The sequence below is a fragment of the Lynx rufus genome, unplaced genomic scaffold, assembly GCF_022079265.1.
Source record: "Lynx rufus isolate CCGP_SWC_20201006 ecotype Redwood Valley unplaced genomic scaffold, mLynRuf1.p SCAF_5, whole genome shotgun sequence".
Lineage (NCBI taxonomy): Eukaryota > Metazoa > Chordata > Mammalia > Carnivora > Felidae > Lynx > Lynx rufus.
Window position 1 is genome coordinate 119,145,160 of NW_025814867.1, and position 21,058 is coordinate 119,166,217.

Below are 21,058 nucleotides of genomic sequence, written 5' to 3' on the forward strand. Positions count from 1 at the left end.
TTCTTTTGAACTTAGCACCCTATCTTGCCAAAGCCAACAAATTGGTATAAAAACATTCACCACTTACCCTACTGTTTCAACAGAAAATATGTTCTAAATTTAAAACTATGAAATTACAAATAAACTTTTGGAGTATAACATCTTTGTGTACTGAAAAGTCCCTAAACTCAACTAATATAAAATGAAATGGTAATACTGAGATAGTGATGAGAGTCTTCTAAAGCCACAAGAGTACAGAGATGAAAGAGAAGCCACCATATTGACAAATTAAATTGTGGCCGGATAACTGACACAGATGCAAAGCAATTGCTGAAAGCCTTGATGGAGAAGATCTAGAATTCTATCAATATATACTTTTTCATTATTAGGGTGATATAATAAAAAGCATATATTTGATCTTTGTCTGGAGTTCCTGGCACAGAGCTCCTAAAACCCTTAGTGAGCTTCCTTAGTGATAGCAATATCTTTTAACTCAAGAAAGGGGACCCCTAGATAGCTCCTGGAGGGGACTGGTCACCAGAAAGACCAAATACTTGATTAGAGAATGGGAAGTTCAGCCCCAGCCCTCTGACCTCAGGAGAAGGGAGTGGGGCTGAAGACTAGGTTATAAAAAACTCTTGAACAAAGAGATTAGGAGAGCTGCTGGGTTGGTGAACACACTGATATGCTGGGAGGGCAGCATGCCCAAAAAAGGGCAGGGAAGATCTTGTGCCACTTACAGTCCCCAAAACTTTGCTTCCATTTGGCTGTTCCTAGGTAAAGCACTTTTCTGAGTTCTATGACTTGTTCTAGCAAATTATCACACTGTGGAAAGAGTTATGAGGACTCTAGAATTTGTAGCTGGTTAGTCAGAAGTATTGGTGGCAACCTGGGACTTGTGACTGGCATCTAAAATGAGGACAGTCTTGTAGGACTGAGCCTTGAACCAGTGGGCTCTGTGCTAACTCCAGCGAGTGTTAAGACTGATCAACTTTTTGGAGACACCCCATTGGCATCAGAGAACCATAGAGTAGAAAATAGATATAGCTATCTCTGTTGGCAAAACACATTATTATGACAGGAAATTTTACCAAAACATATAACTTAATCAAAACAGTTTTACTTCAATTTTATGTATCTATGTGTACCATAACTGTCACTGTATATTAGAGAAAGAAAAATAAAGAAAATTAACTACTGCATATTCCATAGCCTCATATCATAGTTAATACACCTATTAATATTTAAACAGTTCTAAGCTATAAACTGAGAACATCTAATGTTGCATACTAAAATATAGTCATAACACTTTAAACCATATTATCATGAGAAAAAGATAGTAAAACGTTTTCTTCATATGAGATGATAGGCATATCCTATAAAACTTATCCTTTACCTTTTAGAAAAAAAAAAAAAAAAAAAAAAAAAAAAAAAAAAACCTCCTATCCTAAACCCACACTTAATGATTTGGTCTTCTAGATAATTCAGAAGGAATAATTTGAATATGGTTCTGAGAAACTTATAATGTTTTTTTAGGCCAAGTTTATTTCCCATTCTATTTATTTTTTGGTAGGTCTAATTTCCTCCCAAGCTCTTTCAGAGCAAGGAACACAAGTATTTTATTTATTTATCTATTTGTATCCTGACTGCACTTTATGCCAACTACTGTCCCAATATAGTATAGTTAGCAGTGACCTAAGGGAGTACAAAGATATTTGAAATGTAAAAGAATGTGCCTCATAGGCATAGTTAACACATTCCTTTAAGATGTATAATAAACTCTATTTGTTACCAAGAAAGATGGTTGATAATTTAACAATAACAAAACTATGATAGATCTCTTTTACCAAACTATGATAGATCTCTTTGTACGGTGGAAAAATAGAGCACTGACATAACCAGATATTTCCCTTACAATTTCCTACTGCCTCTTTTCATTCTGAGTCAAGACAATAATAGTAACATGTACTGGGTGTTGCTGACATCTAGGAGATGGAGCAGCGCTGGACTCCTGTCCATAGTGTGCTTCCTTCTCCAGGCAAAAACAAACAGTCCCAGTTTTTAGATTCCAGCACTTCATCTGCCTTGTGGGGTTGTTGTGAAGCACTTCTTAACAGGTAGTAATAAAAAACTTCCACATTGTTAAAATGGCAATGCTACATGGCTGTGACTACGGTATGTTCTCTTTGTGGTATGTTCTGAGAGATAAAAAGGGTCTGGAGCCACCCCACCCATCACCCTTTTTACCCACCCATACCCAGCACAACACTTAGAGAAGGCCAGCCAAGTCAATTCCACTGTAGGTATTAAAAGCTTATCTCAAGCCTTTCAGGCTCTTTTTACTGAATGAAATATACATGTATGACTAGAATGATCACAGACTTAAATTCTGGACTCAAGATACAGACAGAAAAGGTCATTCGGCTCTTCTCGGTTCTGAGTCAATAAGGTATATCTGCTTACAGAAAAAAACAGTCAAAAATAAAAACAAAACAAAAGGGGTCTCCATAATGTAGTCCAGCCTAGTTTACTAGAATTCTCTACTGGGATTTGAGTCCAGGCCCCAACTTGAATTACGACTGTCCTTCCAGATCCTGCTTATTTATATACAATTTATACATTTCAGGATTAAAGCAAAACAAAAAAAAACAAAAAAAAACAAAAACAAAACAAACTTTAAATACAGGCATTCATTAATTTGTAAGTTATATTTTAAACATGTTTAAAGTGCCCTTCTTCTGGGGAGAAGGAGGGAGCCTATCTCAAGTTTACAGGGTAGTTGAGAATTATTGCCCTAGGAGCCCCGAGGCACAACATGCAGATGTTTCCATTCAGTGGGATTCAAGTTGGTCTACTGGACAGCATCCTCCCTACCATATACAGGATTTGTGCTTTATTACAAGGTCATGTTTACTATAAGGTCGTAACAAAATCTTAATCTAATACACCATATTTTCTGCTTTAAATGTATTTCTTTAAAGAAAAAAAATAGTTTTGATCTAAGCAATTTTATTGCCTATCAGTCGTCCTAAATTTAGCCATCACATGGATTGAAATAGGAGCACAAAATGTTCCCACATCCTGCTTTACCATTTTTACTAACTTGCTCTGGAGATCAAGAGCTGAGACGAGAGGGCACGTCCACTTTAGATCTCATCTACCATCTCTGCAGCAGCTGTGAGTGAAGTGGTGATGGGCCTGCGGCCCTGGTATAGCAGGGTAATGGGCATTAGATACACCCTGATCATGACTGAACAGAAGAACCACCAGTGTAAAGGAGGTGTGGTGGATTGCACCCAACAATAAAGAGGAAAGTAGTCCTGGCTATGCAGGGATGTACCACCTTCTTGGGTTGATGAGGAGAAAATAACTGCAAAAATGCTACAAACTCTGGGGCGCCTGGGTGGCGCAGTCGGTTAAGCGTCCGACTTCAGCCAGGTCACGATCTCGCGGTCCGTGAGTTCGAGCCCCGCGTCAGGCTCTGGGCTGATGGCTCAGAGCCTGGAGCCTGTTTCCGATTCTGTGTCTCCCTCTCTCTCTGCCCCTCCCCCGTTCATGCTCTGTCTCTCTCTGTCCCAAAAATAAATAAACGTTGAAAAAAAAAAATTAAAAAAAAAATGCTACAAACTCAAAAGTTAAGGGATAAGAAAGAAATGTTAAAGGTCAGTTCCTGGAAATGCTGGCTCTGGGAACCAAATTTACTGGGAGGCAGAAGGAAAATGACAATGAGGGACTGGGTAGGGAGGAATCAGAATTCGACATGCAAGCAAATCTGTTTCTTAGGCTTTGGAAATGGTAAACCAAAAAAATCAGGGAGGAATGGTATCAGTTTAATTAACCAGTTTTGATACATAGTAAAGAAAAAATAAGAACAAAAAATAAAACAGAAAACAACTATGGGAAAGAGAAAGGACTGTGGAGGATTGTGCTAACAGATTTCTTCTACATTTGGTCCAGGGAGCCAAGGATCTATTTAAAAACTAGGTTGAAGTTGAAACTCTCAGCAGGTCTTTCTTGGAAGGAAGAGTTGGAATACTAAAGAGAAAATAGGAGGGGTACCTGGGTGGTTCAGTCAGTTGGATGATCAACTCTTGATTTTGGCTCAGGTCATGATTTCAAGGTTCCTGGGATTGAGCCCTGCATCTGGTTGACAGCCCACTTGGGATTCTCTCTCTCTCTCTCTCTCTCTCTCTCTCTCTCTCTCTGCCCCCCTCTCCTACTCATGCTCTCTCTCTATAAATGAACAAATAAACTTAAAGAGAAAACAGGAGAGTCTAGCCCTGTGGTAGCATAAAAGGAATGCTTCCCCCCCCGCCGCCCCCAGTAAACTCTCAACTCACTCAGCCCTGAGAAATTCATTCATATTAATTTATTATTAGTAAAATATCAGTGTTTTTCAAGGGCTGAAGGAAGGTTTTCAGATGGGCTATGTGTCAGTAGATCTTTAGGTCTCAATTGGTCCTCAAAGACACAGGCTGCGGTACCATTATCAATAACAGCTTCAGTTCAGAAAATTGTGAAAGAGCATTTTCTTGCTTTAGGTAAGTGAGGGAATGACCAGGAAGCTCCTATGAAAGGGAAGTTTTACAGACTTAATGGACTCGGAAGGTAGAAAACAGTAGCATGAAAAGAAATACTAGTCTCTGGGGTCATGCTAGGGATGGAGAAATACAAGAGGAAGACATGTTCCTACAGAAATAACCATACTACAAGTATGGAGAACATTTACTGAGAAAAATGCTCAGAACAGAGTACTGTGCTCCTGAATCCCATGTTCAGTTATTTTTCTTTGTTGTGCCAAGAACATAGGGGCCAAACAGAAAGTAAAATTTGAGTTTTTAAATATCCAGAACAACAAGCACTAAGGGAACACACAGCATACTAGGAAAGATCTAGGTACTGTAGACAGCACCAGAAGGATCTACCTTATTTGGTAGAAAGCAGAAAAGTTCTGGATAGAATTCAGTTTATATAGACGGTGGGTTTTATTTTCTCTTAAGATATCACAAATGTGGCATCACAACCTACCTTTTGACAGGAGATTCATCCCAAGTTAGTCAAAATGTCACAGATTCTGAACTCTGGACTATCAGCGTACATGGATACAATCCCAATAAGGTAAAAACCAAGAAGCTTCCTCCTCTTCTGTCAGTAGGGTTCCTCAATTACGTCTGAACTTGTAGGTGGGTGACAATGGTAAATGGATCTAGACTATAGTAAGCTCTGGATTTTGGAAACACTACTTTTGGTTAGTAAATACTGTTATTTTGAAAATGTGTCTCTAAATTTAATCTGCTACAGAGATACTTCCATGTATTCTGAAGTCTCTGCTACCTTGCATATGTGGAAAGTAGGAAAAACTCAGCAAAAGCATAATCCAACTTTGGAAGGACATAAGGATCTACTCTAGTTCCAATGAATGCAGGTCAGGAAGCAGAGATTAAAAAAATGAGAATACAGGAGTGAGGTACTTAACGTAGTCTGAGATGGCATCAGAGAAAAGTTCTCGGGGAAGAAAAACACCCAAGACAGTGCAGGTTAGCCAGAGAAAGGAAAAAGAGGATCCTATGCATAAGGACATCATAAGCAAAAATACGTCAGAGTGAGAAAGAGTATTTATGGTATGTTCTGACAAATATAAGAACAATACTGCTGGACAGTAAAATGTTCAGAGTTATGACAAGAAAGACAAGGGCCAAATCAAGGAGGACCATATATGCCTTATCAAAGAGCTCTCACTGATCCTATTGGTACCAGTGATATAAAAAAGGAGTTCACACTGGGGAGTAGCATAGTCTGATTCAGATTTCAGGTGGATCAAATCACAAGGCAACTCTGTAGATAAACAATTAAAGAGCTATGAAGTTATAGAGAAGAAAAGCAGAAAGGTGATGTAATAAAGTATAAGGTAAATGGGATCTGAATTAGAGCAGAAGTTGCAGGCACACAGTGAAAAATCATGTGTGTCAAATATTTAAGAGGCAAAAGGAGCAAAACTTAGTAATAATTAAAGGTAGGAGGCAAAATCAGGACCTGGCAACACTGGAGGAGGAGACTCAGGAAAGGAACTGACTTCAAGGAGATGGTGATGAATTGTTTGGAGTCCCTTTAATTTCAGGTACTTTGAGACATCTAGGTGGAGATAGTAAGTCGTTGGTCTAAAACTTAGAAAAATATAACTAGAGATTCAAATTTGTGATCCATCAGCACTTAGGTAATAACTAAAATAATAGGAGTTTGGATAATATCATGCAGGGAGAGAGTGTACAATTAGCATAGTGGTAGCCCAAGATAGAACCAACAAGAACACTAACATTTAAGGACCAAGTTTAAAAAAAAAAAATGAAGAAAGGAAAGAAGAGAGGGAGGGAGGAAGAAGGAAAAAAAGAAAAGAAAAATGTGTAAGAAAAAAAAGAAAAAACAGTGGTCAGAGGAATTTGGGGAAAATATTAAGAGTTTCATGGAAGCCAAAAGAGAATTTCAATAAAGAAATTATTCAATAAAGAAATTATTCAATAAAGAAATGCAAAACGTAGACCCAAGAGATGATTACCAAAAAAATGGTCATTTGGCAGTCTAGGAGTCATTGATGATCTTAGCAAGATCTTATCACTTAAGATGTAAAGCAAACTGCTATAGAACAGGCGGGAGGGGGGGGAAGTGTCTGAGAAATACAGGGGTGGAGATAGAAGACAACACTACTCCTTCAAGAGGTGTACGCGTAGAGCAGAAAGAGATTGGAAAATACTTCCTCAGAAATGCTGGCTCAAAGGAGCGTCAGCAAAAGGAGGTTGTTTCTAGTTCTAACACTGTTAAAAATAGAGTTCTACCAGTAATTCCAAGAGAAAAAGAGACTGATTCCCAGACAAAAGGTTATCATTACATGGTGCCTACTAAAAGTTGAGAATTCCATACACTAGCAAGAACAGCAAAATTAAATCGTGCCATAGGATCTCTAATAAGAAAATACCAATGATAATACTCAAGGGATGAGGTCCTGGTTTTGCCACTAAGTTGTGTGACCATGGGCAAATTACTTAGTCTTTTGTATCTCAATTTCCTCACCTATAATGTGAGAATAATAATAATACTTAAAAGTTTTGTGAGAATTAAATAAGATGCTGTATACGAAATGCCAACACAATGCTGGCTTAGAATAGGACCTCAAATTTGTCTTTATTGAAGGTAACAGACAAAATTATACACACCACACTCACACACACATATGGCTTAAAGAATTTCACTTTTTAAAAGACACACTTAGTTGTCCATTTATGACAAATCCTCAATGCATCCTGATTTACAGGTTCATAATTAGTTTCAATAAATAGGTCACTATTAGTCCACATGGGGGGAAAACACTGTACACACATTACCCTATGTATATACCTTAAAAATCAGTAAAAGGAAAACCAAATACTCAATTGTAATTTCAAGTTCAAAGGAATCTTTCTCTTCTATAGCACTGAGGTACAATTCTCATTAATTTCTGTAACAAAGTATACACTACAGAGACTTGTTCATCTTTGTGTCAAAAATGAATTAAACATAACTCTGAATAGTAATAAGTGCTGTAATGTTGTCTCCCTTTTTAATTTACAAGTGCAGTAGTCTTTAATGATATAGTATGCAACTCTTCCAGCCAATCCAAAGAGACAAAAAGATTCAATTATTCTCCAGATCTATAAGCAGTTACATATTTCCCTTATATATCAGAATTTCATTACTGCTGAAACAGATAAAAAGGCAGCATACAGCAAAAGATCTTATGATCAATAATCAACGAGTCCAAGGATCTGGGAGACATGCATAAAAATACATTACATTTTATAATATATAGCCTCATTACTGCTAAGAAGAATGCTGTCACCTTTTAAACAAAACAAAACACCTTTTTAATAAAACAAGGAATAAAAATATCAACAAAGCTCTATATTAAAGTAATGAAAGTACAAATATATAATTAAAAAGTCATTAAGTGATTTGAATTGACGTGATAATGTAAAAAAAAAACAAATATGCAGTTATATTAAGTAGTAGCAGTAGTTATAGTAAATGTGCATGGTGGGCAAATTTACATTCAGAATTTCACATAAATCTTTAAATCAGTAGTATAGCTCCTGGCTAAAGTCCTTAAGACTTTATTTTCACAAATAAGTCTCTTTAGCAAAAAACATTATTTGTTGGATGAATTAACCCAACTGCAAATGAGTATACAGTTAAATACCCTCACTGCACATCCTCACTGTGTTTTTTTTATTCTGCTCTATATACTTCAAGCACAATAGTCACTAGGCTGCCAAAAGCACCAAGAAGCACAGAAATGAGAATACAGAACTGATATTTTTGTCTTTGAAAATATTTGACAGGTATTAGGCAATTAAAGCTGTTTGGCCTTTAACATTAAAATGTTTTTTAAAAATATAATTGGTAACATCACAGTAACAAAGGTATAACTCCTTTCCTCTGCTTAGTCAATTCTCACTGTATAAAACTGAAACAAAAAACCTTTTCTCCCCTGAAGTACTATATAATAACTGGAAACCACAATATTGGTGCTGAAACAGTGTGTGTTGGGGGGGGGCGGTGGGAAGTACCCCATTAAAGATTAGACAGCATTCTCAAATAAAATCCATCCTTCATAATTGTACTACATCCTATACCTACTTGGAATGTGTTCCAGGTACTGTAAATGGTACTTCTTAGTTACTAAAAAGTCCATAAATTGAAGAAAAAAAAAATTTTTTTTACCCACTCAGGTTAAGCAAAAATGTATTATGCTGTGTGCTAAATGAGGGCTAAAATGACATTATGTGTTGAAGTGATGGGTAGAGTGGCAAAGTAAAAATGATGTCTTTGTTATCCTCACCAAAATAATGTTGTTGGCACTGGAACAGTCAATACAAAGGAAAGAAGGAGTTACCCCAGGTCTGGACTCAGCACCCTGTTTGTACCAATCACTGTCTAGCTACCACTGCTCCTTTTGTGGCAGAGTTAGACCCTTACAAAGAAGTGATTCTTTAGTTGAACCAGCAGCAACCTAGACTCAACATGTAATAGGAAACACGATTTTTAAATAGCTTGAATGAATTTGATTCCTGATGGCAGTCAATGAAAATATCAAGAGTAACTAATCAGTGTTATATAAATATACATTACAGTAATTGCTAATAAACACCATTTTGTATATTTCTATTACATTCACTTTTTTCCTCTTAAGATGACGTGGAGCTAAATGTCCAAAACAATGCGAGTATCTTAAAATGGAAACTTCTATGCAGATAATACATATCACATCTCTTACTTTAGACAGTAAAAGACAAGGAAAGGGAAGGAAAAACACATTATGAAAACTAAACCTAAGGCACATTCCTTAGGTTCCTTTTATATTTTTACTGGAGCCAGTAAAGCATTTGTTTCACATCTCTTTGATGGGATATTCTTAGGGCCAAACGACCCAGACCCAGGTTCATTTTGGAACTGGAGCCTGTTACACCATCCTCCAGCTCAGTACAGGTTTCCTGTTCATACGTCTGTAAATAGTACAGCTACAAACTGAAGGAGCAACAAACCAACAGATCAAACCAACAAGGAACTGACCAAATCAAAGTCTAACAGTTAAGGCCAGCTGAATCCTGTCTCCTTAAAATGCTCAACACCTCGCTAAAGGAAAAACCGGGCGGGGGTGGGGGTGGTGAAGGTGGTGTGTGTCGTGTTATCAGAGAGAAGCCAGACTGCCCAGGTGAGGTTGAGGTGTGGCGAGTCAGAAGAGATGAGGAAGCAGAGAAGTGACGCACGAGGGCGGTCACCTGTGGGGCCACTTGATCCAGCCCCGCCCCTAGGGACAGCAGAAAGAATCGTGGCCGGAAGCCCCCAAAACACGCCAGGGAAACGCCGAGCTGGGCCCCTTCGGCCCGGCCTGAACTCACCATCCACGGTTTTCTTCTTGAAGAGAGACGCCATGGTCGGAGACCGCGCCCAGGCTGCCCGGCTCGGCCCGGTCCGACCCGCTACTGGGAAAAGGCAGAACGGAAAGGACAGGCCCTTGGAGGGTTTGGGGTGGTGGAGCGATGGGCAGGAGAAGAGGGAGGGGTCACCAGGCAGGACCCGCGGAGGGCGGGAAGCTGCGAAGCCTACCGCAGCCGAGTCACCCCCGAGCTCAGGTGACCGAGAACTAAGACACTTTTTGGAGAAGTCACTTCTAGGCGGCGCCTGCGCATTAGGCGCGCGCGCTTGCGCACTGGGGCGCCTGAAGCTGCTGCCTCTGCCCTCACCTCAGCTGCTGCCCGCTTTTCCCGCCGGCGGGGTCGCGGTGTGGCGTGTCAGGAGGGGGTTGCGGTGGTATCAGAGCGCGGGAGACCGTGAGCGGTGCCGGGAAGCTTCTGTGCCTGGGTTCCCTGCCGAATACAGAGAGAGATGAGCCTTAATTAGCCCTTTCCTCCCTGCTTCGGGGGAAGCTGGAAGTGGGGCTCCCCAGCGTTTTAGGACAAGTGTGGGTCGTCCCGGAACCAGTTGGTTTACGACCATCCCGTTGCTGTCAGTATCAGTGCTCTCCTAAGTGCAGGGGCTGGTTGCACTGCTGTGGTCCGTGCCCCAGCGGTGTTTGTCCCCGAAGTTCACGTTCTTTCCCGCCCTGAGGGGCCGGCGATCTCCGTGGCGCTGGCCGGCGCAGCCCCCCATGGGTCTCGAGGCGTTCACCTGCAGTCCTGGGCCCATGGATCTGACCACCCGGCGTGTCTCTGGGTACACTGTTCCTAAGCTTGAGGATGACGGGGCAGGAAGGGAATAAGGAGCAACTTTTTTAATGCAACACTTGGTATTTACAATTTTTGGCTGGAAACATTAAAAAAAAAATAAATCCACACGTTTGCCTACCGGTTTAAACGTCTCCAATTCTATTTCTTAAAATCTCGATTTCTTGCCATTGCGTGAAAAAAAATCATGGCTGTACTGTGAACCTATTAGAATGCTATATAGCTGCATATTAGTGCTTAATGTGGGGGGGGGGAGGAGCCCCTAAAGGAAAAGCATAATAAATTATTCAAAGAATACTTATGTGTATAAGCATAAATATGGAAAATACAATCTTAGGATCAAGACCTTAAATTCATTGTTTTACTTAAGCGTGTGTGTGTGTGTGTGTGTGTGCGCGCGCGCATATTTCAACTTAATGTATTATTTTACTGTTTAGAATATTAATTTTGCTGTGAACTTTTTTCCTTCCAATCTGTTAGTGCTTTAAGCAACACTGCCTTCCATAGGATAAAAATGATAGTAGCCTTTGTTTCATGTCAATTCTGTCAGGGAAAACACTCCAGGAATAGTGTCAATACTATTAGTCATCTCTGGATTTATGAATCACGTCTCAAGGATTTTTAAGTGTTTGTGGGAGTCAGACTTCACCTCCCCATTTTTTTCTCTCTCATATCAAAATCCTCAGTGCCACTGAGAATCCTTCTGTTGTTGCTAAAATTTAGCTAAGAGACTGTTCAAGAAACTTTCTCAGAATGGCATGGTAATATGCAAACTGTAATTGTCTTACTCCTTCAAATTATTCTAGATTTTATAGGAAAATGGAGAAGTAAGGAAACGGGGAAAAAATGTAAACAAGAACACTTAGTCCCTGCGCCCAAAGCCTGGCCTTTCTGGTGTAAACTCTGTGGCAAAAGGCAGTTTACCCTGGCTGCCTGTTGTAATGAATGGCATTGAGCTGTGCTTGAATGCATGAGGCAATAAGCTGTTATGTGTGTAGTAATCGTACTCCTCCCTGCTGCAGTCACCCTTGTTTTATTACTCCTATACAATCCCCCCCACTGACCCAATTGTAACAGTTGGGAAAATGCCAAAATACTTAGCAGCAACCATATGGAAGATCCTCCAAAAGTGCACAGCAGGAGCTAAAGACACGGCTTGTTCATTACAATAAAGACAAAATAAAAATATGTAGTATTTAAACTCACCACTCTAATAGCTTGATTCTCCCATAGTTTGAGCAGGCAGATATTTAGCTGATACACACCAGACTGGCTGGCATCCATTCTGATTAGTTGGTGACCAAACTGTACCAGTATGTTTTGTATTTGCTCCTTATTTAAAGGGAACGTACACTTAAATATAGCCGAGAAGCTGAGATACCAAGGAGCTAAAAAACTAGAATACATAGGTATTTTCCATTTATTTAAAACCACTATCATGAAAAAACACACCATCGTCATAAACAAACTCACTGAATCAATAAGACACATATATAAGCATAGTGGATAGAGGAAACATTTTAATTTGATTCTTTTGAAATCTCATTAAGAAATGATGAACTAATACCCTATGGTCATATCATTATGACCCAATGCTCTTCTTCCAAATTGCCCAGATAGCAAAGAATATTTATTACAAACCTAATGCCACATACCATGCTTGAAGTGAAGAAACAAATACAGTTCCTCCCCACTTTTCTTTATCCACCTTCCTACCAGGTTTTTCATCTTTTTTCATTCAGTTGTTACAATTCTGACACTAATTCCAATGTGTGTGTATTTTTCCCCCACACCAAGCAATTCTCAGACACCACCTAGGTGTTCTATAATTCAACTCAGTTCTGATACTATTTGGAGATAGTGATACTATTTGGAGATTCCACAGGTTAAAGGTTCAGTCTTGTGGATTGCCCCCACTTCAGATGGCAACCATAAGTCCAGGTTGTTACTTGTTCTCCTGACTGAGCAGCTATAAATCAGAGATTCCCATCCTCCCCACGCTCCTCCTTGGGTTTGATTAATTTGCTAGATAGGCTCATAGAACTCAGGAACACTGTTTATTCACTAGATTGTTGGTTTATTGCAAAATGTATTAAAGGATACAAATCAACAGCCAGAAGAAGATATAACCAGGGCAAGGCTCTGAATGCAGGAGTTTCTGTTCCCTTTGGAGTTTGAAACCCGGGGCACAGCGGCACATAGAGGCATTCTGATACACCAGCCCAGAAGCTCCCTCAACCTTGTCCTTTTGGGTTTTCACAGATGCTTCATTACATTGCATGATTAATTAAATCACCAGACAGTGGTGACTGAACTCCAGCTCCAACCCCTCTCTACTCCCCAGAGGTTGCAGGGATGGGACTGAAAGTTCCAACACCCAAACTACAATATTGGTTTCCCTAGTGACCATCCCCACCCTTAAGTGCTTTCCAAAAGTCACCTCATTAACATAAAGTCAGGTTGGTTTGAAAAGGCTTTGTCATGAATATCAAGATACCTTATCTCACTCTTATCCCTTAGAAAAATCCAAGGGTTTTAGGAGCTCTATGCCAAAAACAGGATGAAGATCAAATATATATATTTCTTATTATAAAACATACTATCACATTTGTTCATCATGGAGAAGTAGGCTTTGGCTCCTTGTAAGAAAAAGAGTGCTTAAAACCAGAGCTATTCCAAAATGGGTGCTGTGTGAGTTAGTAAATTCCTTGTCAAGGAAGTGTTCAAGGAGCAGGAGCATGTTGTAGACAGGATTCCTTTAAAGAATCAAAGTCTTGATTAGAAAGTTTCTAAGGTTTCTTTAAAATCTGGAATTTTATTTGAATAACATATAGCTCGGGCCAAAGTACCTTGGCATATGATGTTTCACACCCTGCAGACAATACTACCAAACTACCAAATCCTATTGGCTTCACCTTTAAAGTTATGCTAAAGCCAAAAAGACATAGTATTTCATCATTTTGAATCATCCCGATTCAGGTAACCTTTATCTCTCATCTGGATCATTACTGCCTATGTTATTTCCTTGCATCTATCCTTACGTCACTCCATTTTTGTCACAGCATAGCAGACAGAGTGGTCCTGTTAAAATGTGGATCAGATCATGCTGGCCTGTTTCTCAAAAAGAGATCAACATACTCCCAATACTTAGTCTGGAACACACATGCATGTGGGCACACACATGCACACACACATCTGTTCTACAGACTAAACTTCCGTTGTTTATTCATTAAGCATCCAAATTTTTACCATCCAGGTTGCTCTCCTATTTCCCTTCATTATGTGTCACTCAGGTGGAACATAACTGTTTAGAAGTGATCTTAGAATTATACCATCCATTCATTACCTCTGTTGTTCTGATACCATATTTCTGATAGCGCTCCCCTTAAGTGCATTAGCATTTTTGACTACCATTCTTTGAATCATATCAAACTTTTAGTTAAGTAAAGCTTTTGCACTTTTTTAAAAATATAAATTCCTACTTAGTCCTCCCCATCCTGTATTTGATTGATGGATAATTTTAACCTAAAAACCCCCAAATGAAACTTTTCATGCGTCACTAAAGACATCCACTCATCTTTGTATTTATTCACTTATAAGCACTTTTGAGGCATTGTAGTTATGTCTGAATCCATTTATATGAAACCATCAAGATTTTATTTAACTTTCAGTTTTAAGATGATTTTGAAGATTTTTGTGATTTTTAATAAGACAGAAAGACATTTCTGCTAAAATCAAGGTACATTATACCTGTCTTATTTATATTCATGCTTTATAGTTACAGTAACCATAAAGGTAAAAGAGATGAGTTTGGCATAATTCATACCCGAGGATTAAAATACTCACTTCAATGAATAAAATACTCAAATCAATGATTTCTTTTCCAAATATTAACAAAACATAATTTAATAATCTGTTTAATATTGTTTTTTTACAGTATTTCATAAAATAGTTTCCTCTTCTTTGAAAACCGGATATTTGCCATTACTGGCTTTTTGTATCTTAGGTTATAATTTGAATGGATGCCCTCTTCTACCCTGTTGGCTCTTGAGGTGTACAATGTCAAGGTTGAGGGTGCTGACTCTGGACACAAACTGCCTGGGTCTGTAACCAACTGTGCCATTTTCCAGCTAATTAGACCTGGGGCAAATCACTGAACCTCTCCATGTCCATTTCATGCATATAGAATCAGGATAATATCACCTTAATTTGGCTGTGGAAAGAATTAAATGAGCTAATACATATAAAACACCCAGAATAGGCCTAAGCACATAATAAGCAGTAACAAGGTATTGCTTACCTATATTATTGTTCCCAGCTAACCTTTCCATTTTCTCGAGTAATGTCTTTACTTTGAAATTCACTCACTCCTAGATACCTTCACTCTATCAACCTTCCCACCTTTAGTCTATTTCTTTCTCCTTAATTTAAAAAAGAAATCTGTTTTTCTTGTCCTTGATTCCATTATTTTTATAATAGACTTGTTATAGGAATGTGTATCTAACATTGGTTTTTATTATCTAAGAAGATACATTGCTAGTTTCTTTGTGTTGTTGTTTTTCTCCTCGGCATCAGATCCTAAGCTCCTTGGGTTCAGAAAGGATGTGTTGTCATACTCTTCAATCATTTCCCTATTGAAAGATACATATATTTTTTAAACTTGACAATGCAATAACATCTTTATATTATTCTATATTTTAATATTTTTAATGCCAAAGTGACATGTGTATTTAGTATATTTGTACTGACTTGACATTCTCAATTTCAAGCCCCCCTATATGTGAAGGGCACCCAACATTATCTATCTCCATAAACAACATACATCTAAAGAGCCTGGTTCAAAACCAATAAATAATTGTATCTTAGGTCTAAGTGAGGATTTTGTGTGGATATCCCCATTTTTGTTTCCTGTTACACTTTGGTTTAAATTGGGGCATACTGCATGATATTTTGCCATTTCATTCTCTACCTTACACTTTATTTTGTTTTACATTCAATAATGCTACAGTACAAAGTATGACTACTTATAAACAAAATTATAAGTAACATGCCAACTTAGTGTAGGACAGAAATAATCATTGGCAAATTCTAAAATTCTCCTATTTCATATAAAAGGTAGATAACCAACAGAGAAATGAAATGGATTTTCAAAATCCTTTAGTTAGTAAGATATTGAGCCAGAATATATAAGGACAGACTCTTTTAGCGTGCTTAAACTTTATAGGCAATGCTGTAGGGTCTGCTTGTCAATTCCCTTGTGACGGTGACTAGACAGGTTGTATGAGCTCGGGGGGCAGGATAGCCAAGAGCGTGGACTGTCTAAGGTTGCTCCTTCCAACATTTACTCACAGAGGAATATAAGGTTTTATCAGAGAAGGGTAAGCTACAGAAGGATCTCCTGTTGTACTTCCCTTCCTGGCTCCCATCTCTTTTCAGTGTTCAACATCCCCACAAGGATCCCCATCTATCAACTTCTCCAAATTCACAGCAGTTAGGCAGCTTCTTCTACTTGACTAAACAACAACACTCAAATGAGGGTATCTCAAAACATATGGATAAGCTTTGTACATTTATAGCCAAACAATGCGTGCAACAATTCCCTATGTTTCAGAGTGTTCACTATGTTTTAACGTTAAAATGTAGAATTTTTTCTATAATTTCTGAACCCATGCTTTATAGTTCCAGAAATTCACCTCATTTCTCTCTTTGTCAAATCTTGCTTTTAAAAATATATGCCATAAAGAATGAGTCAGACTAGTCAGACATTTAGTCAATGAAAAAGCTAAATGAGTACCCTAAATGTGTGTGGCTGCACATCATTGGTTTTATAGTCTAAGAGAGTTCATGTGTTATTTGGAATATGTAACAACATGATCCTTTTTGAAAAATAAAATAAACTTTGCCCTGAATTCCTCACAATGTTAATAGTAGTTGCACATGAGTAAATCAAGACAGAATTTGTGCCCCCTGGCACAACAGAACATATGTATATATTTGCTCTTCAATCCAATAAGGACTCTAGAGTGCAGAACTACTACCAAGCAAAATAGAAATGAACTTCAATATAGGGGTAATGGGTTTGGTTCTTCAATAAAATAAACCTTAATAGCTATTTCACTTTCTATTTCAAATGGATAGAAATTAAGAGAGGTTCTGGATGTTAGAATTTGGTAAATTAGTAAGTATAAATAATTTACTAAAACAAAGGCATTGTGTTTTCTATACAAATAAGGTGGCCTTTTTGTAAGGCCTATTTCAAGCTACATTTAAGTGGCCTTCTCTTCATTGTTTTATTCAGTCTTGAAACAAACACTTCTAGAGCAGTTACTATATAAAATACGTAATGCTGGTGAGTAACTCTGAGGGATGTGAAAATAAAGTAGACATGAATTTTGTTCTAACAAAGTTATAAGTCCAATACAGATATTAGAGGTACATCAAGAATTAGATGACAATGAACAATGTGTGGCTGAAAAACTTTGGGCCACTAATAAAATTATGTAATTAATTGAATTTATGACTGTAAATTTATGCTTGGTAATCTTTCGGAAAGCTGGAATATAATTAATATATTGAATTTAGAAATTTATCTTCATTGGGGCACCTGGGTGGCTCAGTCGGTTGAGCTTCCGACTTCAGCTCAGGTCATGATCTCACAGTTCGTGAGGTCGAGCCCCACATTGGGCTCTGTGCTGATGGCTCAGAGCCTGGAGCCTGCTTTGGATTCTGTGTCTCCCTCTCTCTCTGCCCCTCCCCAACTTGTGCTTTGTCTCTCTCTGTCTCTCAAAAATAAATAAATGTAAAAAAAATTTTTTTTAAGAAATTTATCTTCATTTAAAAATATGTTACATATATATTAAAATACATATCTCCTTATACATCTGTTTCTCTTATGTTCAAGGAGGTAATTTGGAAGTTCAAAGATGCCTAAAAGCAGATGAAATATTAAAACAATTTTGAAAATAATTTTAGACATTTCTGATGCAAAGACATACAAGAATGTCCAAACTACCTGAGTCTGAACTTATTGATAGACACAACAGAAATGATACACAGTACCCGAATGTACATAATGTTCAGACTCCTAGAGAATACTATATTGTTTTTACATGGTTTAATAGGAGAATTGCTAATCCTCGCCTTCTCTACTTCTACTGTAATTGTGAGAATTACAATTTAGGTTACAAGCCACTTTTTCAAAACATGAAATAAAAATAAAAATTTTAATATTATGTTTATATTGTAGAATTTTAAAATAACCATTCATAAACAAAGACCTGGACATCGTTTGTTGAAATCTTCTTAATATGTATCTACACCCAGTTTGGGGATTACTCTCTACCTAAGACTATTATGAGGTTCTTATGATAACACAATCAATAATCATATTTAGTGATGGCCTACTCTATATACAGCATAAAGAGATATAAAGAAGTATTAAAATGGGGTCTCTGCCTAATTAAGAATAATCTATTTTGGATGATGACAACTAACCCCACAAGCAAAGTCACTAGTACTAAGAGGGTTAAGGCACATTGGTTTGTCACATCAGAAGAGACTTTATAGGTTACAACAGTTTTTATGATAATAGTTGTTGCCTCTGGAGATGCAGAGTCTCATGTACTATGCAGAGATTAGTGGGCACAAGCTATTGTCTTATAAGGGAGCCTGTTCAGAAGCTATTTTCTCCTCATCTCTCTACTGAATGCTTACCTTTGGTTTTACTATCAGAAGGATGCTTATGAGTTTGTCTTTGTTGCTGTCATGAATTATCACAAATTTAGTGGCTTAAAACAGCTCAAATGTATTATTGTATAGTTATGGAGGCAAGAAGTCCGAAATGATCTCACTGGACTAAAATCAAAGTTTTATCAGGGCTGTGTTCCTTCTGGAAGCTCAAGGGGCAAATCTGCCCCCTGTCTTCCCAATTTTTAGAGGCTGCTTGAATTCTTTGGCTACTTGCCCCTTCCTCCATCTTCAAAGCCAGCAGGGTAGCATCTTTAAATCTGTCTCTGACTCTGACTCTTCTGCCCTTCTTCCACATTTAAGGTCACTTGTGATTACATTGGGCCCACCCAGATATTCCCAAATTGTCTCCTTATTTTATTTTATTTTATTTTATTTTATTTTATTTTATTTTATTTTATTTTATTTTTAATATTTTATTTATTTTTGAGACAGAGAGAGAGCGAGCATGAGCAGGGGAGGGGCAGAGAGAGAGAGAGAGAGAGTGAGACACAGAATCTGAAGCAGGCTCCAGGCTCTGAGCTGTCAGCACAGAGCCCGACGCGGGGCTCGAACTCACGAACCACGAGATCATGACCTGAGCTGAAGTTGGACGTTCAAGCGACTGAGCCACCCAGTTGCCCCAGTCTCCTTATTTTAAAGTCAGTTAATTAGCAAACTTAATTCCATCTGCAACTTTAATTCCCCCTCGCCATTTAACAACACATAGTCACAGGTTCTAGGCAGTAGGATGTGGACATCTTGAAGGGACAGCATTTTACTTACCAAAGGTGAGACTAATTTTTAAATCAAGTATGAATCATTGGTTCCACATAACGTTGTTGGGCTATTCTAGTTGGAGACTGTTTTTTCAATGGCACCTCCCTAACACCTCTAACATTATAAAGAGCACTGTTGACCTTACTGACATGAATGTGCTATGCTCTTCCTTGTTATTACTATGTCATGGTTAGATGTGTACAAAATGTTAATCTATCTAGCCTTCATCTGGCAGGAGTATTTTTGATGCTTTCTCATATCAGCCCTGGCAGATTCCTAGGAGAGGCAGTAAAAGATATCTGGACAAATTCTGACATGAAATTTCTCATTGAAACAGACCTGGTTTAATACTTTGTTCTAAATTCTGCCCTAGGGATATAGCACATTAGTATTTAATCAAAGTTTTATGTAATTGATATTTAATTTTGGACTCAAGCTGCATCCATAGTATTAACCACTGACATATTTAAATGTTTAAGTAACAGATTGCGTTTTCTTTTATCTTTCATATATCTAGCACATATGGGTCCAATAAATATTGCAATATTGAGTCAACAATATCCAATCAAAAGTTAGCTTACAATGAAATACATTTTAAAAATGCATATTTAAATAAATCACTCAATTTTATTGTAAGAAAGATAAACTAGGTGGAACTAGATCAAAATGTTTAAGAAGTTTATTCTGTCATTCATTTCTTCACTTGTTCATTCACTTATGCTCAAATTTTATTTTTATTAAGTGTTTATTTTTGAGACAGTGAGAGAGTACACGTGCACGCGTCGGGGGAAGACAGAGAGGGGGAGACAGAGGATCTGAAGCAGGATCTGCACTGACAGCAGAGAGCCCAATGCAGGGCTCAAACTCATGAACCAAGAGAGATCATGACCTCAGCTGAAGTCAGATACCTAACTGACTGAGCCACCCAGGCATCCCTATGCTAAAATTTTAGAGGCAAAAGAGATCTTATAGGTCTATTATCAGCTCTTCACTTTGCAAATAAATATATCAAGACCCATAGCAAAGAATTGCTGAACTTCACTGTTGGCCAGTGAAAGGTCTACAGTGAGAAACTCAGATAACCCAACTCTGAAGCCAATACTTGACCTGTCTCATAGATTTGTCTTAATAAGGAAGCAAAGAATATACAAGAAGAGAGAAGATCTGGAAGGTAGTCTCTGAGAAATCTGCAGTAGTTGTTGATACATTTAAATATCTTAACTTATAAAGAAATGACAGGATGTTCCCACCACCTTCAGTGCCCAGGATATAATTCATGTTCATTGAAGCTGGTTGTGTAGATATGAGGAGCCAGCCCTTAAGGTAAACTTCTCATTCTCTTAAATATTTTGAGCTAGGAATTTTTTTTTTCTTTCAAAGAATAATCTCTGCTATTCAATATGGAGATTCGGTAGAGTACTCATTAATATTTTTATAGAGACACTCTAATTTTCATGAAGACAAAATTATTCTAGGTCAGAAGCATAAATGGGCAGAGATTAGATTATTCCCTAAAAGGAATGATGCAGAAATGGGATTGGGATTATGGAGATGGGATTTTTTGAAGCTCCATTCACAATCTGCTAAGGAGATTAGAAAGTGATGAAGACAATTCCCATGGACAAGTCAGGATATAAACTTGTACCCAGATCATCATTAATGTCTAAGCCATCAGAGACTGTTCTTAATTCTCACATTTTTCTCAAACCCAGCCTAAGGTTATCCTGGTTGAGGAGTTGGGGTAAGGATTGAGCGAAAGTACTAGTATTTCCATGGGACATATTCTGCATTGCAGAAGCAAAAAGCACAGAAATAAAAAG

General features: G+C 38.0%; 1 protein-coding gene across 1 annotated transcript in view; it reads right to left on the bottom strand.

Annotated features, from left to right (window-relative positions):
• CHMP2B (charged multivesicular body protein 2B) overlaps positions 1-10,155 on the bottom strand; it is a 30,536-nt gene extending 20,381 nt beyond the window's left edge. The window contains exon 1 of the mRNA XM_047099735.1: positions 9,909-10,155. Coding sequence (XP_046955691.1) covers positions 9,909-9,942 — 34 coding nt within the window. The 5' untranslated portion in view covers positions 9,943-10,155. The remainder of the gene's footprint in view (positions 1-9,908) is intronic.
• Between the last annotated feature and the right edge of the window lie 10,903 nt (positions 10,156-21,058).